The sequence below is a fragment of the Micrasema longulum genome, unplaced genomic scaffold (genome assembly GCF_059751315.1).
Source record: "Micrasema longulum isolate JH-2025_06_02 unplaced genomic scaffold, ASM5975131v1 h1tg000509l, whole genome shotgun sequence".
NCBI classification, from domain to species: domain Eukaryota; kingdom Metazoa; phylum Arthropoda; class Insecta; order Trichoptera; family Brachycentridae; genus Micrasema; species Micrasema longulum.
In genome coordinates, this window is record NW_028277706.1 from 1,033,033 (window position 1) to 1,053,846 (window position 20,814).

A 20,814-nucleotide genomic window follows, 5' to 3' on the forward strand; every position below is an offset into this window, starting at 1 on the left:
TTTTGACCCTTAAGCACATAGTTAGTACGTAAAAAATTTACTTTGCGACTAAATGTAATAACTGAACACTTAGAAGGATTAAGGTCCAAGCAGTTGGAGTTGCAGTAATCCTCTAGACGGTCGAGATCTGACTGCAGATCAAAGACGTCAGCTGGGGTCTTGATTGTTGCAAAAATTTTCATGTCGTCAGCAAAACAAAGCAAGCGCGAAGAGGTAAAGCATTTATCAATGTCGTTAACAAAAATTATGAAGAGCAAAGGTCCCAGAAGAGACCCTTGAGGCACCCCGCTGGGGACCCGTACCCAACTAGAAATAAAATTATTAACCACTACCGCTTGCGACCTGTTGTCTATATAAGATGAAAACCATCTGAAGAGGTCACCTCTAATACCGATTTTAGTTAATTTTTTTAATAGTAATTTGTGATCGATTCGGTCGAAGCATTTACTGTAATCGGTGTAAATAACGTCTACCTGATGACCACCGTCCATTGAATCAGTAAGGTAATCATTAAGTAAGATTAAATTTGACACAGTAGATCTCCCTTTTAGAAAACCATGTTGAGATGGACTCAGTGAGTTTTTAATGGCGGAATATAGTTGGTTATAGATTATCCTTTCAAATACTTTAGACACTATACACAGTTTAGAAATTGGTCTATAATTGGCAATGTTGGTTTTAGGCCCTTTCTTGTGGACTGGTGTTATAAAAGCGGATTTCCAAATATGTGGGATTGTGCATTCTTTGAGAGATCTTTTGAATAGCAAAGTGATCGGTACACATATAGTACTAGCAGAATTTATGAGAAAACATGCGGGAAGGTGATCAAGTCCAGCTGATTTTGAAGTATCTAGCTTTAAGAGTAGATTTTTTACATAGTCTGTGGTAATCACTATGGAATTAATATCTGAGGTATACACATGAGACGAGGTAGATGAGGGATTAGTGGAATTTCTCGATTGGATACTAGCTGGATTTAGAAAAGTGGAGTGAAAATATTCAGAAAATGCGTTGCAAATTTCAATACCAGTGTTTACTCGCATATTACCTAATACAAGACTATTAGGAATACAGTTAGATTTGGATTTGGACTTCACATACGACCAGAAATTTTTAGGTGAGTCCTCGATGGACTTTTCCACGAAGGCAATGTAAGAATCGTGACAATCCTTTTCAAGATGTTTGATTCTATCACGTAATAATTTAAAAGTTATTAGATTGGAGTGATTGCCGTAAGTCTTATATTTTCTTAAGTATTTATCCTTTTCTTTAATTGCTTTTACTAGCGCGGGGGAGTACCATATAGGATATGAACTGTTCAAAGTCTTAACAGCGGGTACAAATTTATCTCTCAGATTTGTAAAAGTATTGTAAAAAAAGTTTACGGATTCGTCAAATGATCTAATTGAGAATTCAGTATGCCAGTCGATGTTAGAGATTGTACTATTTATTGAATCAAAGTTTGCTTTATTAAACAGATATTTAGTTAGCGGTGCAGGCTTCAGGTAAGTAAGTTCAATAAATTGAGCATTAATGAAGAGAGCATTATGATGCGGGTCAATAGGTACCAATGGGTCCATACATTCACTAACATTAACAATGTCATTAGAAATTACCAAATCTAGGATCCGTCCGTGCTTATTAAAAATTCCATTAAATTGCGACAAGTTATGTGTATTCAATTCATCGATAAGTAGGTACTCATCGTGACTTTGAGCATTAGAAGGCAAGTATGAAACATTATCAGTTGAAAGCCACTTAATACCGCTCAAGTTGAAATCACCTATTATCAAATATTTGTCAAGCGGGTAATTAGAAATTGTCATATTTAACTTAGAGAAAAAATTTATCAATTGGTCGGAAAAGGAATTGCCTGATTTTTGTTTACATAGGTATAGAACACATAAGTGTAGTTTGGTGCGCGTGCGGGTACCTGCGAGATTAAGAGATAGCGTTAGCCACAGATCTTCAGCGCTGGAGTTGAATGTCGGCTGGGCAATAGCTGATATTTCTTTACGTACAGCTAGGAGAACACCGCCGCCCCGCGACTGTCCCGTTGCCGTGTAATCCCGATCGCGACGCCAAACCATATAGCGGCTGTCAAATAGTTCACTATCGGAAATGTTGTCGTTTATCCACGTTTCGGATAGAGCTATAATATCGTAACTAGATATGCTTAAATTACGTTGGAATATAGTAGTCTTAGAACGTAATCCCCTTACATTCTGGTACAGTATATTTAAGTTGGTGTTAGCCATAAGAAAGATCGTAAATATTAATTAACATAATTATGAAACAAATTAAAATAGAAACATGCGAGTATTGATTCCGAAGATTACCGGTAGGTAGTTTAAGCAGAAAAAAATAAATGTAATGTGTTAGAGCGGGCGAGCGGATATAGTTTGCAATAAATGTGCGAATAAAAGAGACATAAAGATGTAGATACTTGCGTTGTAGATAAATAAAGTTAAATTGTAAGTAAACATATGAGTATATAATAATATAATAAAGCGAGCGTTTGCTTTCGAAAACAGGGGTTACAGACACATTCAAAACAATCATTGACAGTAATGCGAGTACACAAAAAATACATAAGGAAAGTGCGAGCGATATAAATAATAATAAACATATTAAACGAACTTGTTTAAATCGGTCTCAGTGTTTATAATGTGGACACTCGAAGTATCATTCAATCTTGCATGAATTTTGCCATATTTTACCCAAATATACTTATATCCCTTTTCATCCTTCAACTTGGATTTGGTCATCGTAAGGAGTTTCTTGGTCAACGGAGTAAGATGGTCGTTTATATATATTCGATTGGTCGAATGGAAGCCTAAATCGTTAGCTGATAAGTTTTTCATAGCGCGAGCGGCTGATGTGAAATCTTCCTTTAAATATCGATTAATAAAACTCACTATTATTGACTTCTCTTTAGAGTTATGAACCGGTACCCGTGATATATAATTTATTTGGGATTTAGGAAAAGTGTAGTCCACCTTTCGACTGATGCTGTCTAATATTGTGAATAGATTTTTGTCCTTTTTCTGTGGTACACCCTTTATTTCAATGTTGCTTAGTCTAGACCATTGATCTTTGACAGCCATCTCTGACTTAAGTCGATTCACGTCGTCTTGGACGCTCTTGACTGCTACCTTGATTTCATCTATCTCTAGATATTTTTTTTCGATAGCTGTGATTCTTGTTGTGCAGTCAGTTAGTTTATTGCTGTTAAATTCGCAGGATGCTCTAAGATCCGCTAACTCACTTTTAATAAATTTTACATCTTCTATCAGAGTGGAGAGACCTGCCAGTTGACTTTTAGTATCAAGGATTTCACTTAAAATCATATCAAGTGATACCAATCTGGCTGGGGATTCAGCTAACGTGGATTTTTCGTAGAGCCTCTGGCTCGCAAACTCTTGGTTTGCAATCCCTGGTTTCACCGCGTTATCAGCCGTGTCTTGAGAAATCTGAATGCATAGAGTGCATTTCAGCGCCCGGCGTCTGTCAGCAGTGAGGCGTTTCGATGGTCCCTCAGGTAAACCGCCACACTTGTAATGGAGTGACCCTTTACACTCGCAGCACGTAAATGAATTGTTCGCAGTGATTAGCTCAGGGCACACGATGCATTTATTAGACATTTTGTACTCTACCCACAATCAAATTATAATTAGTTTAATAGTTGTTTACCGATTAATTGCACTGAATAAAGATTTATATTTTATACACCGTAACAGGACACGCACTGAATTCAATTTGGTTTAAGTTATGAAGCTCAAAATAACTTATTTAATGGTTAAAATGTTTTTTTTCTAATACGGATAAAACAATGATCACTATGGTTCTATGTTGAGTTAATGAATGAAATAAAGGTCTATTAATTACAGTCGAGTAAAAAAACATTTTGTTTACTACCTATTAGTAGCATATTTTATTTTTTTTATTTATAATATTGAATTCCCTTGAAAACGGTCATTACATTGGCCACGCCTCTAATACGTCATGATTCATGTTTATTTGGAACTTTGTTTGAAACCGTTTAACCGTGCAGGGAAGATCCTTTTGCTAGACAAATGTAATTTTACGAGAGTGAATGTGTTTTTTTGTTATATCGTAAAATAATATATTGCTCACTTATTCGTCCTCTTTTAGAATATGCATTCGTGATCTGGTCTCCCTTCTATGTAGGCCGGATAAATCATATCTAATCGGTGCAACATCGTTTGCTAAGAAAAGTAGCATGGATGATTGGCCTCGAGAGGGGAGACTAAACTTACGGAAAAATGGATTCAATGTTAAAAATCTCAAGTCTACAAAAAGTAGAAATAACATTGACTCCATATTTATGTTTAAATTGCTGAATGACTTAATTGATGTACCATCGTTACTGAAACAAGTGGCATTCAATGTTCCGATTCGCCGGTTGCGAAATAATAATGTGCTGTTCCTCGATCAACACAGCACAAACTATGGCTTGCATGCACCAATGTCCCGATTGTGTCGTGTTGTTAACTCGAGACAAGATTTGGACTTTTTTGGTGTAAGTCTTTATATATTTAAAAATTCACTAAGATGGACCGGATCTTGTCTTAAGGTAATAATGTATTTCTTTTGTCCTAGCTTTAATTGAATTTTATTTTATTTGTGACTGTATTTATTATAAGAAATTATATTTACTATTGTTAGAATGGACTGTATAAGTCCCGCAAATAAATCAATAAATCGGCTCTTTACTGAATTAAAAATAATAATAAAAGAATATTAGTTGCCAGGCGACCGTTTTAAAAAAAATCGTAGTTGTAATTTTTTACCCAATACTAATTGTTTTAATATGCTGTAATATCCAATTGCTCATTAGTATTGGCAAATACACATTTCATATATTTTTTTTATTTCTTCTTATTAATTTTACTCACATTTTTCTTTCTTGCTTACCGTAACACTTTAAAATTAAAATTAAAAAATATTCTTTTAAAATTACACTCGTTTAAATATTTATGAACTTTTTAAGGCTGTGCCCGTGTTAAGCCATAATAATTAACAATAAAAAATACATAGTAAAATTAAGTAGATCAAATTATAATGACATGTGATGCAATAGAATAACAATCCAGAAAAACAATGTGAAAAGGATAAACATCATATACTTTGTTTGCTTTTCAGCATTTATTTTACTAACTTGTATCTTTGCAATTTTTGTTTATATGCTTACTGTTTGTATAACGTTTTTACTATTTCTTTTTTTTTTTCTAAGCTTCTAATAATATCACATCTTTTTCTGAAGATTTTGTGTTTTTTTTAAAAGTATGTTATCTTTTTTGTCAATTTCCCTTGAACATTAATGAACAAAATAAATAAATATCGTAATTGCTAATTTGCACAAAGATCTATACTGAGATAAAATACTTTATGTATGTTAACTTGCCATAAAAAACGCAAACAATAATATGTTGTATCAAAAACAACATCCCTTTGAAGAAATTTTCTCGATTTCTGCTAAGTGTAGACAGGAAAAGGCCATTTCCTTATTCCCTTGTATATACAGAATGATAAATATGTATTATCGTGTGTCTGAAAGCTTTATTTTATGCGTTCATTTTTACACTATTTTTCGTTTATCTTTCTGAATATCGTATTTCGAAAATGCCATGAAAACTACATTTGATACATCAGAAAAATAATTACGTGTGCAAAAAGCCCGCGACAGTGGCGTGCTTCTCGGCTCAATATCTGCACAGTAGCTATGTGCCGTGCTTATATTATTACTGTTATGATCTTTTTGTTATTATTACTATTTTTTTTTTCTTTTAGCCTCGTGATGTAATGGTCAGCGCATTTGCCTGCCATGCAAGAGGTCTCGGGTTCGATTCCCGACATGGTTGATATAAAATATTATTTAAAGTGTGTTTTTACACTATAGTCCCTAGACTGGTACCTGAAGCGTAAGACTGATCACCTTACGTTCATGTAACAAAAATGATCAAGATACGCTGCGATTGGTGAACCAATGCGTGCCCTACGCACCATTAGGTGCGGAAAGGAAAGACGATGATTATGATTTATTTCGTATATTATTCTAGATACCAGTTACTGTAACTAGAACATAAAATAAAAATAATTTAAATGAATGCCTCCACACGGGTTATACCAAGTAAGATGTTCATATAAAAAAGAAAATAATAAAAAGTTTTATCTTTAAATACATCATTCTACTGTACGTGGGATCTCATTGAACTTCTCTTAAACGGCTTAACCGATTTACGTGTGGTTTTCAGCGAAATGTAGATCTTTGCGCTGCGCGTGTTCGCATATATTAAATTTTCAATCGAATGTGTAAAAAAAAAGTTAGAAGCATATTTTTTTTTCATCGACTTATTTAAGGTTGCATTAGACGAAAATGAATTTACAAAAAAATGAAAGGTGTTAATTTTTGTGTTCAAAATGTTTGTTTTTTAATGTTTACTAACAACATTCGCTTTTTATGGATCCCAATCAGATCATTTCCTTACATTCCTTATAATTTCTTCCCACCTATTTCTTTTTATTGGATTTTCGGTAATACTAAAATAATATTAACTGACATTCAATACATTATAGATAGTGTTTTTCTGGGTTATTATGCCGTGTTTGTGGGCTTTGTATTGCCGACGTTTCCAAAGCCCACGGTACAAACTCCACACACTTAACCACATACATTGCCCGACTGCGACACGGTACAAATTCCTCACAATTAAACACACTAAAAACTACACTCATACATTCAGCCCTGAAGATGGACACTGCAATGTGCTCCGAAACGTCGGCAATACAAAGCCCACAAACACGGCATAATAACCCAGAAAAACACTATCTATATTCTGAAGGCCGTGAAAACCTACGAACCTTGATTCAATACATTTTTGAAAATCGCATTCATGAATAAAGTGCACCCCTGCTGATGAGAAAAGCCGAGTTTGCAAAAAGAATTCTATATTTAAAAATGAATTATTTTATATCTTGAAATTCAACCTTAAACAAGTACCTAGGTAAGTACATACTACAAAAACATTCTTATGGTTTTAACGCAAAACTGAAATAAAATAATACAGATAAAATAAATACGAAGTGTTGTGACTTACTTCTCTCTCATATTTTTAATAGGCTTTTAAGAAAAAAAGTGCCAACCTCAAAACGATTAAAAATTTTAATAAATCATAATTAAAGGAAAAAATGCTCGGTGGATTAAAATTTTTGTCACTTTTGATGCGTAAATAAACATATCGAGGGGTTCGAACCCGTCGGTATAAAACGATGTACTTACATCAAAACTTGATGGTGGGGTATCGGTACTATACCTTTGAAATCGATCGGGAGACTTTTATCTTTAACTATGACGTCATACTAAAGCTATGTCATTTTAGAGCGTAGATATGTGTACCGTGACGTACGCTTCCCCTTGATGCATATCGATGTACCTACCCAAAACTTGGAGGTGGGGGTCGGTAGTATATCTTTATAATCGTTAAAGGGAATTTATCTTCAACTATACCGTCAAGGTGAAGGTATTACGTCTTTATCTTCCCATCATAATCGAGGCCCTGGATTCAGCCAAGCCCACCTAGGACTGTCGAGCTGAACGTTGATGATGATGATGAACCTCTGATATTTCGAAGTAGTTAATTTTTATTTAAATTTTTTTTTCACGTTTTTTAGAGAAATTTCGGCTAACATCAAAATCGTTTATTTTTTGCCGCGTATAAAAACATTTTTTATATCCAATATCCCGTAGCGCCGAACTTGTTCATCATCAGAACGTTGAATAAAAATTCAGAAGAATCACATTTCACAGTATTTGTGTTCTGTTCAAAAGATAATCGCTTTTCGTACCAAGTTGTAGAAATCCCGTTTAGTCTGGTGTATAAATAATGGTTTGAATCAATTTTCTATCGACCGCCAACGCATTCGTCACTATAACTAGACGTGACGCATTTAAATCGACAATCAAATCCTACACGTCATAATGGGGAATAAAAAAAATCTTGTTTTTAATTTATTTTACTTCATTTTTAATTTTTTTTTTAACACTATATATGTACATGTACATTTTATATGCATATGAGAGCGGGCATATTGCTTTAAAGCAATTTCTACCTACCTAGTCAAACCGTTTAATGAAAAAAAGTATTAGGTATATCGACATATTCTAGGTGTATTAATAAAAGATTCAAAATAAAAAAAATAAAAGTAAAATCAGAATATTAAAATTTTATTTTCAACTTGAACTTTTTATCTAGACAATTTTTTTTATATTAAGAAAAATTGACTAAAAATCTACACTACACTGTGAAGACGGGGTGGGAAGGAAAGAAGGAAAGGATAAATTCAAATATTCTGATAGAACGCTTACATAACACCTATTCTTCTCTTTATGCAAATTGTGGCACCTCACTTGGGCCCAAAACAGAGTTTTGAAAATACGTGTCACAGAATTATCTTGGGTGTGCGTAGGTTTGACTTTGTGAGGAATGAAGTAATTAAAAAACGGACGCAGCATGACGCAGGTGACAACTGTCTTCAAGCGGAGGCGATACGGCTGGCTCGGCCATACATTGCGAATGCCTCCTGAGAGCCTGAATTACGCTTGTCCCCATTAGAAAGCATCAAGTTCTCGACGTCCAGGACGTCCACTGCTGACTGTTCGTCGGCAGTTTACGCCAGAACTATGGGATGCAAACCTGGCTTGGGAGGACGCACAGGAGCTGGCAGACAGAGATGCATGGAGGCTCTTTGTGGACACCGTATGCTCCAACTAGAGAGCGGACATAGAATGATTATCATGACATCTTAATATTAATTTAAATGTAAATTAAGAAGTGTCTCTGAAATTAACGTGCAGATTATTCTACAATTGAGCAGCTACTATTGTGAAGGAAAAGGTAAAAAAATTAGAGCGGTAAATGGTATTTAAAGAGTTCTCTCATTACTGGAATGAGAAGATAGCCCATGTTGTAATAAAGATTAGAAGAGCTTTATAATATGCTACATATATTTTATTTTATATTATTTAGGAAACAGTTCTGCATATGTTTCATATGTCACATTAAGAAATTTATTTATTTTTTTATTTATTCATATAAAGATACATCATACAAAAAAAAAACGTATCCCTAACTCAATGAGGCCAAGACCTGTGTTGAGTTGGGAATAGAAAGTGGAAAAATGCCAATTATTTATAAAAAACAATAAGCAAAAATTATTACATAAACATAAATTTCAATAAACATCTGTAAAACATGTTTAATAGTACTATATATAAATCTATGCAATAGTCTCTTTCCTTAGACAAAATCCAAATATCGCATAGACTCAGAACTAATGACAGGTTTCCACAAAATCTACAAAGCAAGTAAAGAACTTTAATATAAATGCATTGTCAATAAATTATATATGTGTCATTAAATGAATACATTAAAAAAAAGAAAAAAAGCTGAAATATACTTGTAGTAAATAGGAGAGAACGGATATTCATGTAGAAAAGATAAGAAACGGAATGGAAAGTTTAAAAAAAAACGTATTTACCTACCTGTCAACCTGCTTAATGAGTTTTAAGTGTAAATAAAGAAGTTCAGTTCTACGTAAAATTAGACATAAAAAACATTTTCTTACAAGCGGTAAATATCAGAGCATTTAATTTTACAGCGAAGTTTCTCAAAAAGTATTAAAAAATAATAAAACTGTTTTAATTTAAACGAATTATTTTGAACTATGCACTCGTTCTTCCAAATCAACCAAAGAACTCACCGACTAGAATTTGTATCATCGCAAGCGGAGTAATTTCAAAATTACAAAAATGTAATAAATCATAACGCTGATAATATGATACAATAAAATATAATAAAATATATTTTGGCGTAGTTTGATAGTCTAATAACTTTTTTTTTTTAAAAACCACTAAACTTCCTCATTGGAAAGTAAAATACGTTTTCTTCTATGACGCTATAAAATCCATCCAGGCTCTTCGTTGTTATTTTTCAGTGCTTGGTGACTTTGCATATTTTATCATCGTGAGCGATTTTATTTTCCATTGTCATCTTTTTTTATCGGGCGCTTATTCAATTATATTAATAAAAACGTAATATTACCCTTTGTACAGACTTTGTTGACATGATAAAATGCGTAATAAATAACATTGACAGACACACGGCCGCAATACGACGAGAGACAAAGCGATTTTGCAGCATGACAATGCTCGATCCCATGTTGCGAAAGTGGTCAAGACACACTTGGATCGTTGAAATGGGAAGTTCTACCCCACCCGCCGTATTCTCCAGACGATGCTCTCTCTGACTGTCACTTGTTTCTATCAATGGCACACGGCCTGGCTGACCAGCGCTTCCGGTCTTATGAAGAAGTAAGAAATTGGATTGATTCGTGGATCCCTTCAAACGATGACCAGTTTTTTCAACGCGGGATTCGCACGCTACCCAAAAAAGGAGAGAAAGTAGTGGCCAGCGAACAATACTTTAAATCATAAACGTATAGCCAGTTTTTTACAATAATGCCTTGAATTTTGAAAAAAACGGCGGAAGCAAAGATCCACACATTCCATACCAGTTTGTATTAAAGTCGTTGATTTTTTTCTATTTTCGGAAAGTATAATATAATTTAATTTATTGTCATTATTAACTGGTTATTTGAAACAGAACCCTTGGGCGAAATTTTTTGATCTAATGATTGCTTTCAGGTTAAAATCTTAAAAATGTAAATCGTGTAAAGATGAATCAGCACTATACTATAGTGGTAGCACTTCGCCACCACGTGTGAGGTTCTAAGTCCGATTTATTACAAGGTGGAGGCGGAATGTTGATTTCAAAGATGATTCAACACTGTTATCTTTCATTGTTCCTAGACTATCACCTAAAGTGAAAAATGATCTAAACATGCTGTAATTTGAGTACCAATGCAGATAATTATGCACCACTGGATGTAGAAAGAAAAATTATTACCATGATTTATCTGGCCAATAAGTAAATATCCCTTAAGAAACAGTGCTGTAACGTCGTGTTGTAATGAAGCAAAAAACGGGTTATTTTGAAATACAGATATTTCAAAGCCAAAAATTAGCAAATGCAGTTCGGTATATGCTGTTTATTAATCTGTTTTCTACGATTTGTATAAATTGTTATTAAGCCTGAAGCACAATACGGCTTTATTATTTATTATTTTAAAATAAGAGAGATATAAGCCATGTTTTCTATATAAACTTCGTGCGCGGTCCTTCCATAGATTGGATGAAACCAATGTATTCCTAAAAATTTGACCTCTGAACAATCAGTATCTATTTTTAAAATTTATTTTATCAAATCAGGTATAAGTTAACTAATCTTTTCAATGACAAATATTTTTTAATCAGTTTGTTGTTAATCGTAGCGATCTGGAATAAGTTCGATGTTCATTAATTAATAACTTCTAAAAATCGGCGGCAAGCCAACACGCAACCTTTCGACTGCGCAGTTGAGCGAGGACTCCGTGTACTGAAGTAAAATATTCTGTACTCCGTCAAATTTTGGAATATGGAGCTGCGTAAGTTTTTTGGTTCCTTTAAGTCGATCGCTCAGTATTTAATTCACAAGTTTGCGCATGCGCAAATTGAGACCTTTTGTATCTCCGTGGAAGCACTTATAATAAACTAATCCATATTTATTTTTTGATTATTGTGATGGTTTTATAAAAAAAATAGCACTTAAATCAGTTGACATGGTGGTATTATAATATAAAACTATGAAAATTTAACTCTTTTATGCCGAAATTACGGCATAAAATGGCTATTTAGTTTATTTCAAAAAACTCAATTCGAATCTCTGTGTTAGTAGTAGTAGGCACAAATTGTATCTATGTACCAGTACCAAGTGATTGCTTTCCTAATCAAAAACCTCACCGCACGCACCTGGTAGATTTACTATGTGACATCATAGCCACACAATAGTTAATTAAAGATAAGTCGATTAGAACAACAAAGAGCCACCTGCACTCATTAGAAATACCATCAACACAAATCTATACTCGACGTTCTGAGATTTGAACTCGCGATTTCTTAACTAATAATTCACCCCATAATCCATTTGCTTTTCAACTATTCGAGGCTCTTTTGATTAGATTGAAATAGTGAAGTTGATTCTGAGTAGTTGCCAAGTCTCTCACGTGCAAGATTAATCAAAATCATAGATTGCAAATATGCATTTGTTTGCTTTTGCGAGCTTTATCTAATGGAAGAACACAGACATTGAAGTATTTACCGGGTTAATTTGGGGACGCCTACGCTATTTTGTAATTAACAAAAACAATAGTTTATTTTTAAATACGCCATAAATTAGTTACTCATCACTTTGTGTTCTGGTTCAACCGAACCAGCATTTTTCAAAATAGAAAATACGAAAACAGAATCGATACAATACTTCACCACTTAAATTGCGTACTTTTTAAAACAGGGATATAAATATACATGAATAAATATACACTGGTATTATAACAAAAATACGGACAATATTTACGTGTATCCTTATTTTTTAAATTACTTTAATTGTCATTATTATTATTATTTTTTTATTTTTTTTGAGACAAAAGAATCTTATTGCATTTAATATACATTTTGTACCTTTTAAAGAAATATATATTAATTCTTTTCCTTTTAGAATTTTATCTGCACACATTGTTTAATTATTTGTTTATATCTAAATATGTTCTTTATACACAACTGCTGTGTTATATATATATAGTATTTATGTAAAATAATAATTTTGTATTTAATTTTAAGTTTTTCACATTATATTGAAATGTTTATGTTATTTTTAAAATGTATCTTTTTAAGGTAAAAGACACTGCGTGCCGTGTATATTAATAAATAAATAAAGAAATTAAAAAGCTAATTCAAATTAAAGCATTGTATGTGCATATCGGTAAAAAGATGTCTCAAAAATAATTCCAGTATTTTTTTTTTCATTTTGAAAATATTTTTTTATTCAGATAAACAAAAATAAGTAAACAATGTTACTATTAAATACAATTTTTATACAAATTTAACACAAATATTTACATTAACGTTTCCCATTACGTAAAAGAAAAAAACAATTATTGTGTACATAATATGTAACTTAGTAGACATTATAATAATAATCTCCTCTCCCCTCCTTATCTTCTCTTCAAGCATTTTTGTCCTTATCCCGTCCAATTTATAGTAACTTAATGTTCTTAAAATAAATAGTAAAAAAATCTTTGATTATTGAGTACATGAAAATAACATTTTTATACGTATAAATTGTATGTATTTATTTGATATGTAATATATTTTCTTTTCTAACTTTGTATACTTTGTGGAAATCTGTTATTAGTTTTGAGTTTATACACTATATCTGTTTGTTTACTAAAAATATGTATGTAGAACTGTTGATTTCCCAAATAAAATAAAATAAAATAATGGGGAGTGAGTGAGTGTCTTACAATATTTCAAATATAATTATTTAATTTATTATTTATGTATTCCCCCCCCCCTTTTACCTTTTCATACGATTGTTCTGACATGATTGAACATTTTAAAATTATAATCAGTGCGTCTTGGTGTAAGCTGTAAATAGCTTGTGTCCTATCAGCACGCTGATTTTTACATTTTTCCACTACAATGCAGAAGGCAGTGGATTAGCATGTTAGTGTAATTAGTATCCTGACGAAGAGATGGGTATATCTCGAAACCAATAGATATAGAAAAGTAGGTAAGTAAGCATATAAAAATATTTACTAGCATTTATCGATAATAATTTGGATGTGCAACAGTAGGTACCATCTATTTCATTTACCAGTAAATATTATTTTTTTTATGTCTTGTTCAGTATACAATAATTAACTCAAAAATGTAGACTATGCAAATATCTCACTGTTAGCACTGAAAGGAGGAAGTTCGGTGTTTTTAATTAATTTTTTAATATCTGTTAATAAACTATCAAACTAAATGCTCTAAAATATTTTTTTGTATAGTATTATCATCGCTATGAAGTTTTGTAATTTTGAAGTTATTTCACAGGAGACGATGAAAATTTTAGTCGGTGGGTTTTAAAACGCTAGGTTTATATGATTAGTATTTTTAAATATTTGTTGACAAAAACTAAATTCAAACCTTTTAAAATACTAACATAAAACAGCAGAAATGAAGAATATTTCAGAGAAGGTTATATAGAAATCTAGTCTACAAAAATTTGGAAAAACTCAAAATATTGTTGATAAATCCACCTGGTCCGTGAAGAAGTATGGTAATTGAAAAAAAAAAATATTTAGGCGTTGCCTAGAATGTAGGTGAAATAATTCAATTAGACGAATCTCACCCGCATAAATAAAGGTTTCAGCTCTTTAGCTTCACAAACATCAACAGGTTTATTTATTCACATACATAAGTTTATTGTACATTATTTGAAACTTAAGTCCCAACTCCGTGGGACTAAAAGTCCTGTGTTGAGATGGGACTAGCAATTAGTTGACACAGACACATTAGTATATCACCACAAATATAGGATCAGAAACATATTAAAAAACAAATACACACATATATAAATGGCACATCAATATGGTAACCAGTAAACTCAAACATTCGGAAAATCATCAAGGAGTTTCCTACTCAAATCCCTCCCACTAAGAATAATCCAGTCCTTTACAACTTTCTTGAATATAGTTTTTGTCCTTGAGAGCTTAATACGCTCTTCCAAAATGTTCTTCATCTCTGTTGTAATATGTTAATATTAACAGCTCTCCGGGGAGTTAAATCCAGTCTTTGTCTATAAACTTTGGACAAACTCAAAATTTTGTTGATAAATCCACCTGGTCCATGAAGATGTATAGAAATTGAAAAAATGATATTTTTAGGCGTTGACTTGTAGCATGTGGGTCTCTTAGAATACCATCCACATAGGCAGATCTCGAAGAGACGAAGGAAATATTTTACTAGACTAATTTCAGTGATGCCGACGCCGACAATTCTGCCCAGTAATCAAAATAACGAAAGTACCGATTCCATTAGCAATTCAATTCTGAAATCATACATACCTTGCGCTGCACGTAGGCGATTCGTGCAAGTTCTAAATTATTTACTAATTCATGGATTTTGAAGTATTTTTAGCATCAAAAGAAATACAATCTCTCACAGGGAATAGATGTTTGTATATAATCAATCTCTTGATGTTTCAAACAAGCGAAGTATTCTGCCATAAAAAACATGCTAACAGAATAAAAAGCTCTCAGTTGCAAGTGGTTGAGGTTTAAAAAGCTTTTTTTGTAACGAAAACAAGAGTGACATGACAAACAAAGCTTGATTTATTTCCGACCAATGCAATTTTACGATTTCTTATTTAAAGCGGGTTTTTAACGTTTGAAAATAAATATCAATGATTTTATTTATTTATTTACTTAAAGACAGTTTATTACACATTATTTGAGACATAAGTTCCAACTCCATGGGACTAAATCATGTGTTGAGATGGGACGAGCAATTAGTTGACACAGACACATGAGTATATCATCACAAATGTTTTGTAGGATCAGAAATACAACAATAAAAAACAAATGTGTGGTAAATAGTAACGCAAATATTCGTAAAATCATCAAGGAATTTCCCACTTAAATCCCTCCCACTAAGGAAAATCCAGTCCTTAACTCCTCTTTTGAAAATAGTTTTTTGACCTTGAAAACTCAATACGCTCTTATATAATAGTAAACACTCTCGGTGTGATAAATGAGAGATGTTACTGAGCAAAAAAATACGGGTTTTGGGTATGACATAATTCGTGCTCTGGGAAAACCTCGTACGAACATTTTGCTGAGATCTCACCTTATTGTTCGACCAGAAGTGTGTGAGTGATTCTTTTAGGTACAGTTGTCTCATATCCAGCACCTTCGTGTATTAGAACAAGTGTCCTGTTCTATTCTCTTCTGTATCATTTTTTTTTTTTTAAATAAATTTTTAGCGTTCTTATAATTTACACAATTATTTCAATTTTGGTGGCCATTTTTAACGAGCTGTAAATGACTCACTATTAGAAAATGGAAATCAAGTTGGGGAAGAGTGGGGTTCGAACCTTAGGCCTCTGGCCTGTGAGTCCGCAACACTAGCCACGGGACCACAACCCGATTCATACTTCCTTAGAGTACGTACTCTAAGACTACTCCCGTCTCGCCATTTCACTATAGGTGAATAGAATAGACGGAAAATAGAATGCCACATGCTTCTATCCTAACATAAATTCTTTGCATTTTTAACATTAATACATTTTTTTAAAACAGCGTGCAACGTGCAACATGCTCACTTTCGCCTACTTCAAATTCCATTTTTAATAACTTGTAATCATATAAAATAATATATGTAACGTAAAAGCAAAAACCTCGCGTGTCGGCCTCATTGTGTTATAGTAAGCACGTTTGCCTACCATCCAAGAGGATTCGGGTTCGATTCCCTACATGGTCCCTATTTATTTTAAAAAGGTGTTTTTACTCTAGAATTTTTCATAGTCCCTGGACTAGTATCTGCAGCGAAAGTCTAATCATCTTACTTTCATTTAAGAAAAAAATGAAATGATGAAGATACGCTCCGATTGATCTACCAATGCTGTGCCCTACGCACCATTAGGCACAGGGAACGATGATAATGATGAAAAGCAAAAACAATATCATGAACGGCAGAAAGTTTTCTTTCGAACGACGCATACGTTCCCCATTTTAAATTAATTCTTGGTGCTTTTTTTAATTTATAAAAAAACGACACAACTCATAAAAAACAAATGAAAAAAATGTACGTAATACTATGTTTGCACAAAGCCAACATATATATTTTTGTTTTAAAATAAAAAATATTCGATTAACAAATGTCTTTAGGAATTAATACATGTATGGATCTCAGCAGGAAAAAATCTTGACATCTTGAGGGCATATTGGGTGATAACTCATTAATAAAATAAAACGAACATGAACATGTTCGTCAGTAAATTTTGCGGTTAAAAGAAGCCATATTTATGACTTCCATAAACGTATAATGACGCGCAGTAAATAAAACTCGTATGGATAAAGACTCATGAAATATTTTTAACACAAAAATTACCTAGATGTAAAGAGGATTCAAAATATTAATCGAACTTTGCTTATCGTCGCTTCAGTTCGTTTTTATCCAACAGACCAAAACAACAGTATTGGTTTAACAATGCAGTGCACCATAAGCATTTGATGATGACGATGAGCCACTAGGTACAGCTTGCCCACCACAACGACCTAAGTCTCCTTGGTGGTGCCCACATACACGGAAAAATTGGTCGTTGCCGAACGAGAAAAGCTGCCTGAATTAACTCTCTGTAATCTGATTCTTAGCATCTTTGTGCTGAAAGAAGGTAATGCAGAAGTACATAATATGTACTTCATTGGATCAAGAAGAAGAGGGAAGTGAATTGAACGGTTAAATTGATTAAAATTCTCCGAAATGATCACAAAACTTTTTAAAAACCTTGAAATCATTTTATTATTTTTATTTTGAGGACCTATAACAGGGCCACGAATAGTGGCGAGAAGCTCCATTTGGTATTCGTAGAGAGAGAGAAAGGAGGAAAACTGCTAGGAACACTACGAGGCAGACTTATCTCCACTCAATTCCCTATTTCAGGACTTTTACCTGAGAGTAGCATCGCGTCGAAAACACTCGACCAAAGATCTAGCTCTATTTCACAAACAGAACTGTATTCATAATCAGCCCGGACATGGAAAATATATCATTTATCCGACATGCAAAGTATTCATTCACCTACGAACGTAATTATCTAACAAAAGAATTTGATTCAGTGTGTTTACTCTTTACTTTCATGTATCACGCTAACAAGGGTACTTAAACCGTGTAACGTTATTTCCGGAACAAACTTTGAGAGGATTTCAGTTCCTAAATATATTTTGACGAGTGGATTCTTTATTCCGAAGCGTTCATCATTCATCGAACATTTTGTACAATATATTACTTGCGGGTAGCCTTCACGTATGACGTCAGCAGACGTACGAGTAGACATTGGATAAATTTTGACCACAGGATTGGCACTAACCATCAATAGACCAACAAAAGTAAAATATTTGTTCAAGCCGGAATTTCAAACGCGCATATGTATGTTGTATATGTACGTCTGTTCCCCTGGTGCAAATCACTTATTTACCATCACTAATTTATTATGTCTACGGCCTAAGCTAATTAAAACAGTTACATCAAGAAACATTATTACAAAAAACTGAACAAAAATAACATAAAACTACGCAGCAAAGACTAACAAGGGCAGTACAATAATATTATATAGTACTAGCGGACCCAACAGACGTTGTCCTGACCAAACGTTGGCCAAAGACTTTTCATTGATAAGTAGGTATACTTTGATAAACTCACAGTAAAAGGGGCAATAAAAGCCTCAGCTTTTAAACCGTAAAATAGATAGTAAAATTAAAACTGCGGTTTATGAAATTGAAAAGATTCAAAGAGTAACTTGTTTATTGACCAAAAAAATACATTGCTTTTCAGTATGAGCGAATCTGATAGGAAGACACGGTCTTTAAAACAGTTTTCGGGTATGTGTAGGGAATGCTTTCATTGTGGTGAGTCATCCCACATGGGCCCTCTATATAATTGGTCAAACCCACAGTGAAAGAGCTATGGAAGAATTAATTTTTTACAAAAAATATATTAATAAATTTTGTGAACAAAAGAGTAGAAGGAGAGCAACTAAAATGGTAGTTTCTCTAAGATATAAATCATATAAGGACCGCTTAAGGGAGCTTGGGTTAAGTTCACTGGAAGAGCGGAGGCAGTGTGGTTACTAGATTTAAACGTTTAAATTTTTAACTGAGCAATATAATGTAACCAAGTTGAAATCAATGTTCACTATGAATGAAAACCGCCATCTCAAAATGCATTCATTGAAACTAAACACTACCCCCTTCTCATCTTCCATAAATCAAACAAAAACAAAAAAGAAGAACTTCCTTACAAACCGAGTTGTGGAGAAATGGAATGGCTTTTCTGAGAAAGTGAGTGGTGCTCGTCCAGGTAATGTGTTCAAAAACCGCCTGGATGCACACATCAATTTATAATGTTTTCGAGTACACTTGATATACACGCATCAGCTTAATAGCTGCTACTGTATTTATTATTATAAATAATAATATTAATAATAAAGAACCCTAGTCTTTAAAACGGTTTAATGATTGAATATTGACTATTAATACTACATACGGGTATTTGTAAAACCCTTGAAAGTTCATTGAACTTAGCGGTTTTATTTTTTTATTATTTTTATTTTTTTCTTTGCATTTTATAAAGGTCTTATGTAGGATATTGTCATTCCTCCTCATGACCATATTGAAAACACGAATGGTAGCTAATATTGAATTTAGTCGTATTAAATCATGTTATAAAAGTATATTTCCAGTATGACGAACGATTTAATTCATAATCATGCATTTAGCACAACTTATTTCAAGGTTTCAATCTGACTTACCACAGTCAGCACCTTTCTCAAGTCCTGTTGAAGAGCAGCTATGTCCAGCGAGCCCCCAGCGTTCTCCCCGAGCCGACGGAGGGTGTCCGCCAAGGGTCCCCTGAGCGCCTGCAGTCTTCGCCAGGACTGAGCGTACTGCCTCCTCACCAACTCGATAATGGTGGACGTCAGAGCCAGGCCCACGAGAATGTACATGGTGCAGAGGAGCATGTAGTTTGGCCTTTCTGAAAAAAAAATCATCGTTAAAAAGACGCAATGATGGAGGAAACCTAAGCTTAGGTGATTGAATTGTACTCGTATGAAGAAGAATGCTGTATCCTTGGACGGGAGGAACTGAAGAGAGACAGCCGAAAACAGGGACGATAATTGAAGATATGTACTGGAAGCGGCTGGTGTCCTTAAGAGGATATGCGCAGGAAGACAATTTTGATGAATAGGTATTTGGACATTGTTTTTCTGTCCTCTCTCGCAAATGCTTCGAAAAATACAACTGCACGACGGACTGAGTATCCGATTTTGTTGTTTTTTTTTAGAAAAGATATCGAAATGAAAAATCCTATATCGGTACCTTTTCCGTTTTTCAAAAACAGTTATCATATTTCGTCATGATCGTAATTCAACAACGACGCATGTGATTTTTACAACATTACATCAGAGTGATTTAATTATTTTTTTTGACACTTTGTGCCGCAAGAACAAAAGTATATCATTTGATACCTTAGGCCCATGATCCTTGCCTGATTTAAAGTTTTGGATAAACTAAAATGTTTTTGAATAAAGTGTTTTCAGAAGTTTTTTAGTAAGTGAAATAATTCGAATGAATTTGATCTAAATCAATAAATCTTTAATTTTTTTCCTCCCTAAAATCATAAAACAATATTAATGTTCAAACACAGTGAACGTAATCACTTGAATTCGCCAAATAAGATAAAAATCTCAGTAAATTTTGAATTTTTTTATTTTTCTCATTTATTTTTTCAAAAATATTTACAAAATAGTATTAAATTAAAGTCCTGTTAAGTTGCATACATACAACTCATCAGCGGGTTCTTATAAATTCGATCTTTTATCGATTTTTTACACTTAACCTACATTATCAATAATTTTACTTGAAAAACATTACATATAACATTATCAAAAATTAAAAACTATCAATAATACATTTTTTTTTCTATTTACCATAATTTGAGCAAACGTCTCACTCCTGTATTTAACTCGGTATTTTTAATATTGTTTGGTAACATATTAAATATTTTAGGTATACTGTATTGCAGTGTCCTTT

At 33.2% G+C, this 20,814-nt stretch overlaps 1 protein-coding gene across 1 annotated transcript in view; it reads right to left on the minus strand.

Moving 5' to 3' along the window:
* The window catches only part of LOC148280963 (uncharacterized), a gene marked incomplete at its 5' end in the record, with an annotated part of 37,782 nt that extends 18,026 nt beyond the window's left edge, over positions 1-19,756 (minus strand). Inside the window, one exon of the mRNA XM_088227548.1 lies at positions 19,533-19,756. Coding sequence (XP_088083674.1) covers positions 19,533-19,756 — 224 coding nt within the window. The remainder of the gene's footprint in view (positions 1-19,532) is intronic.
* Between the last annotated feature and the right edge of the window lie 1,058 nt (positions 19,757-20,814).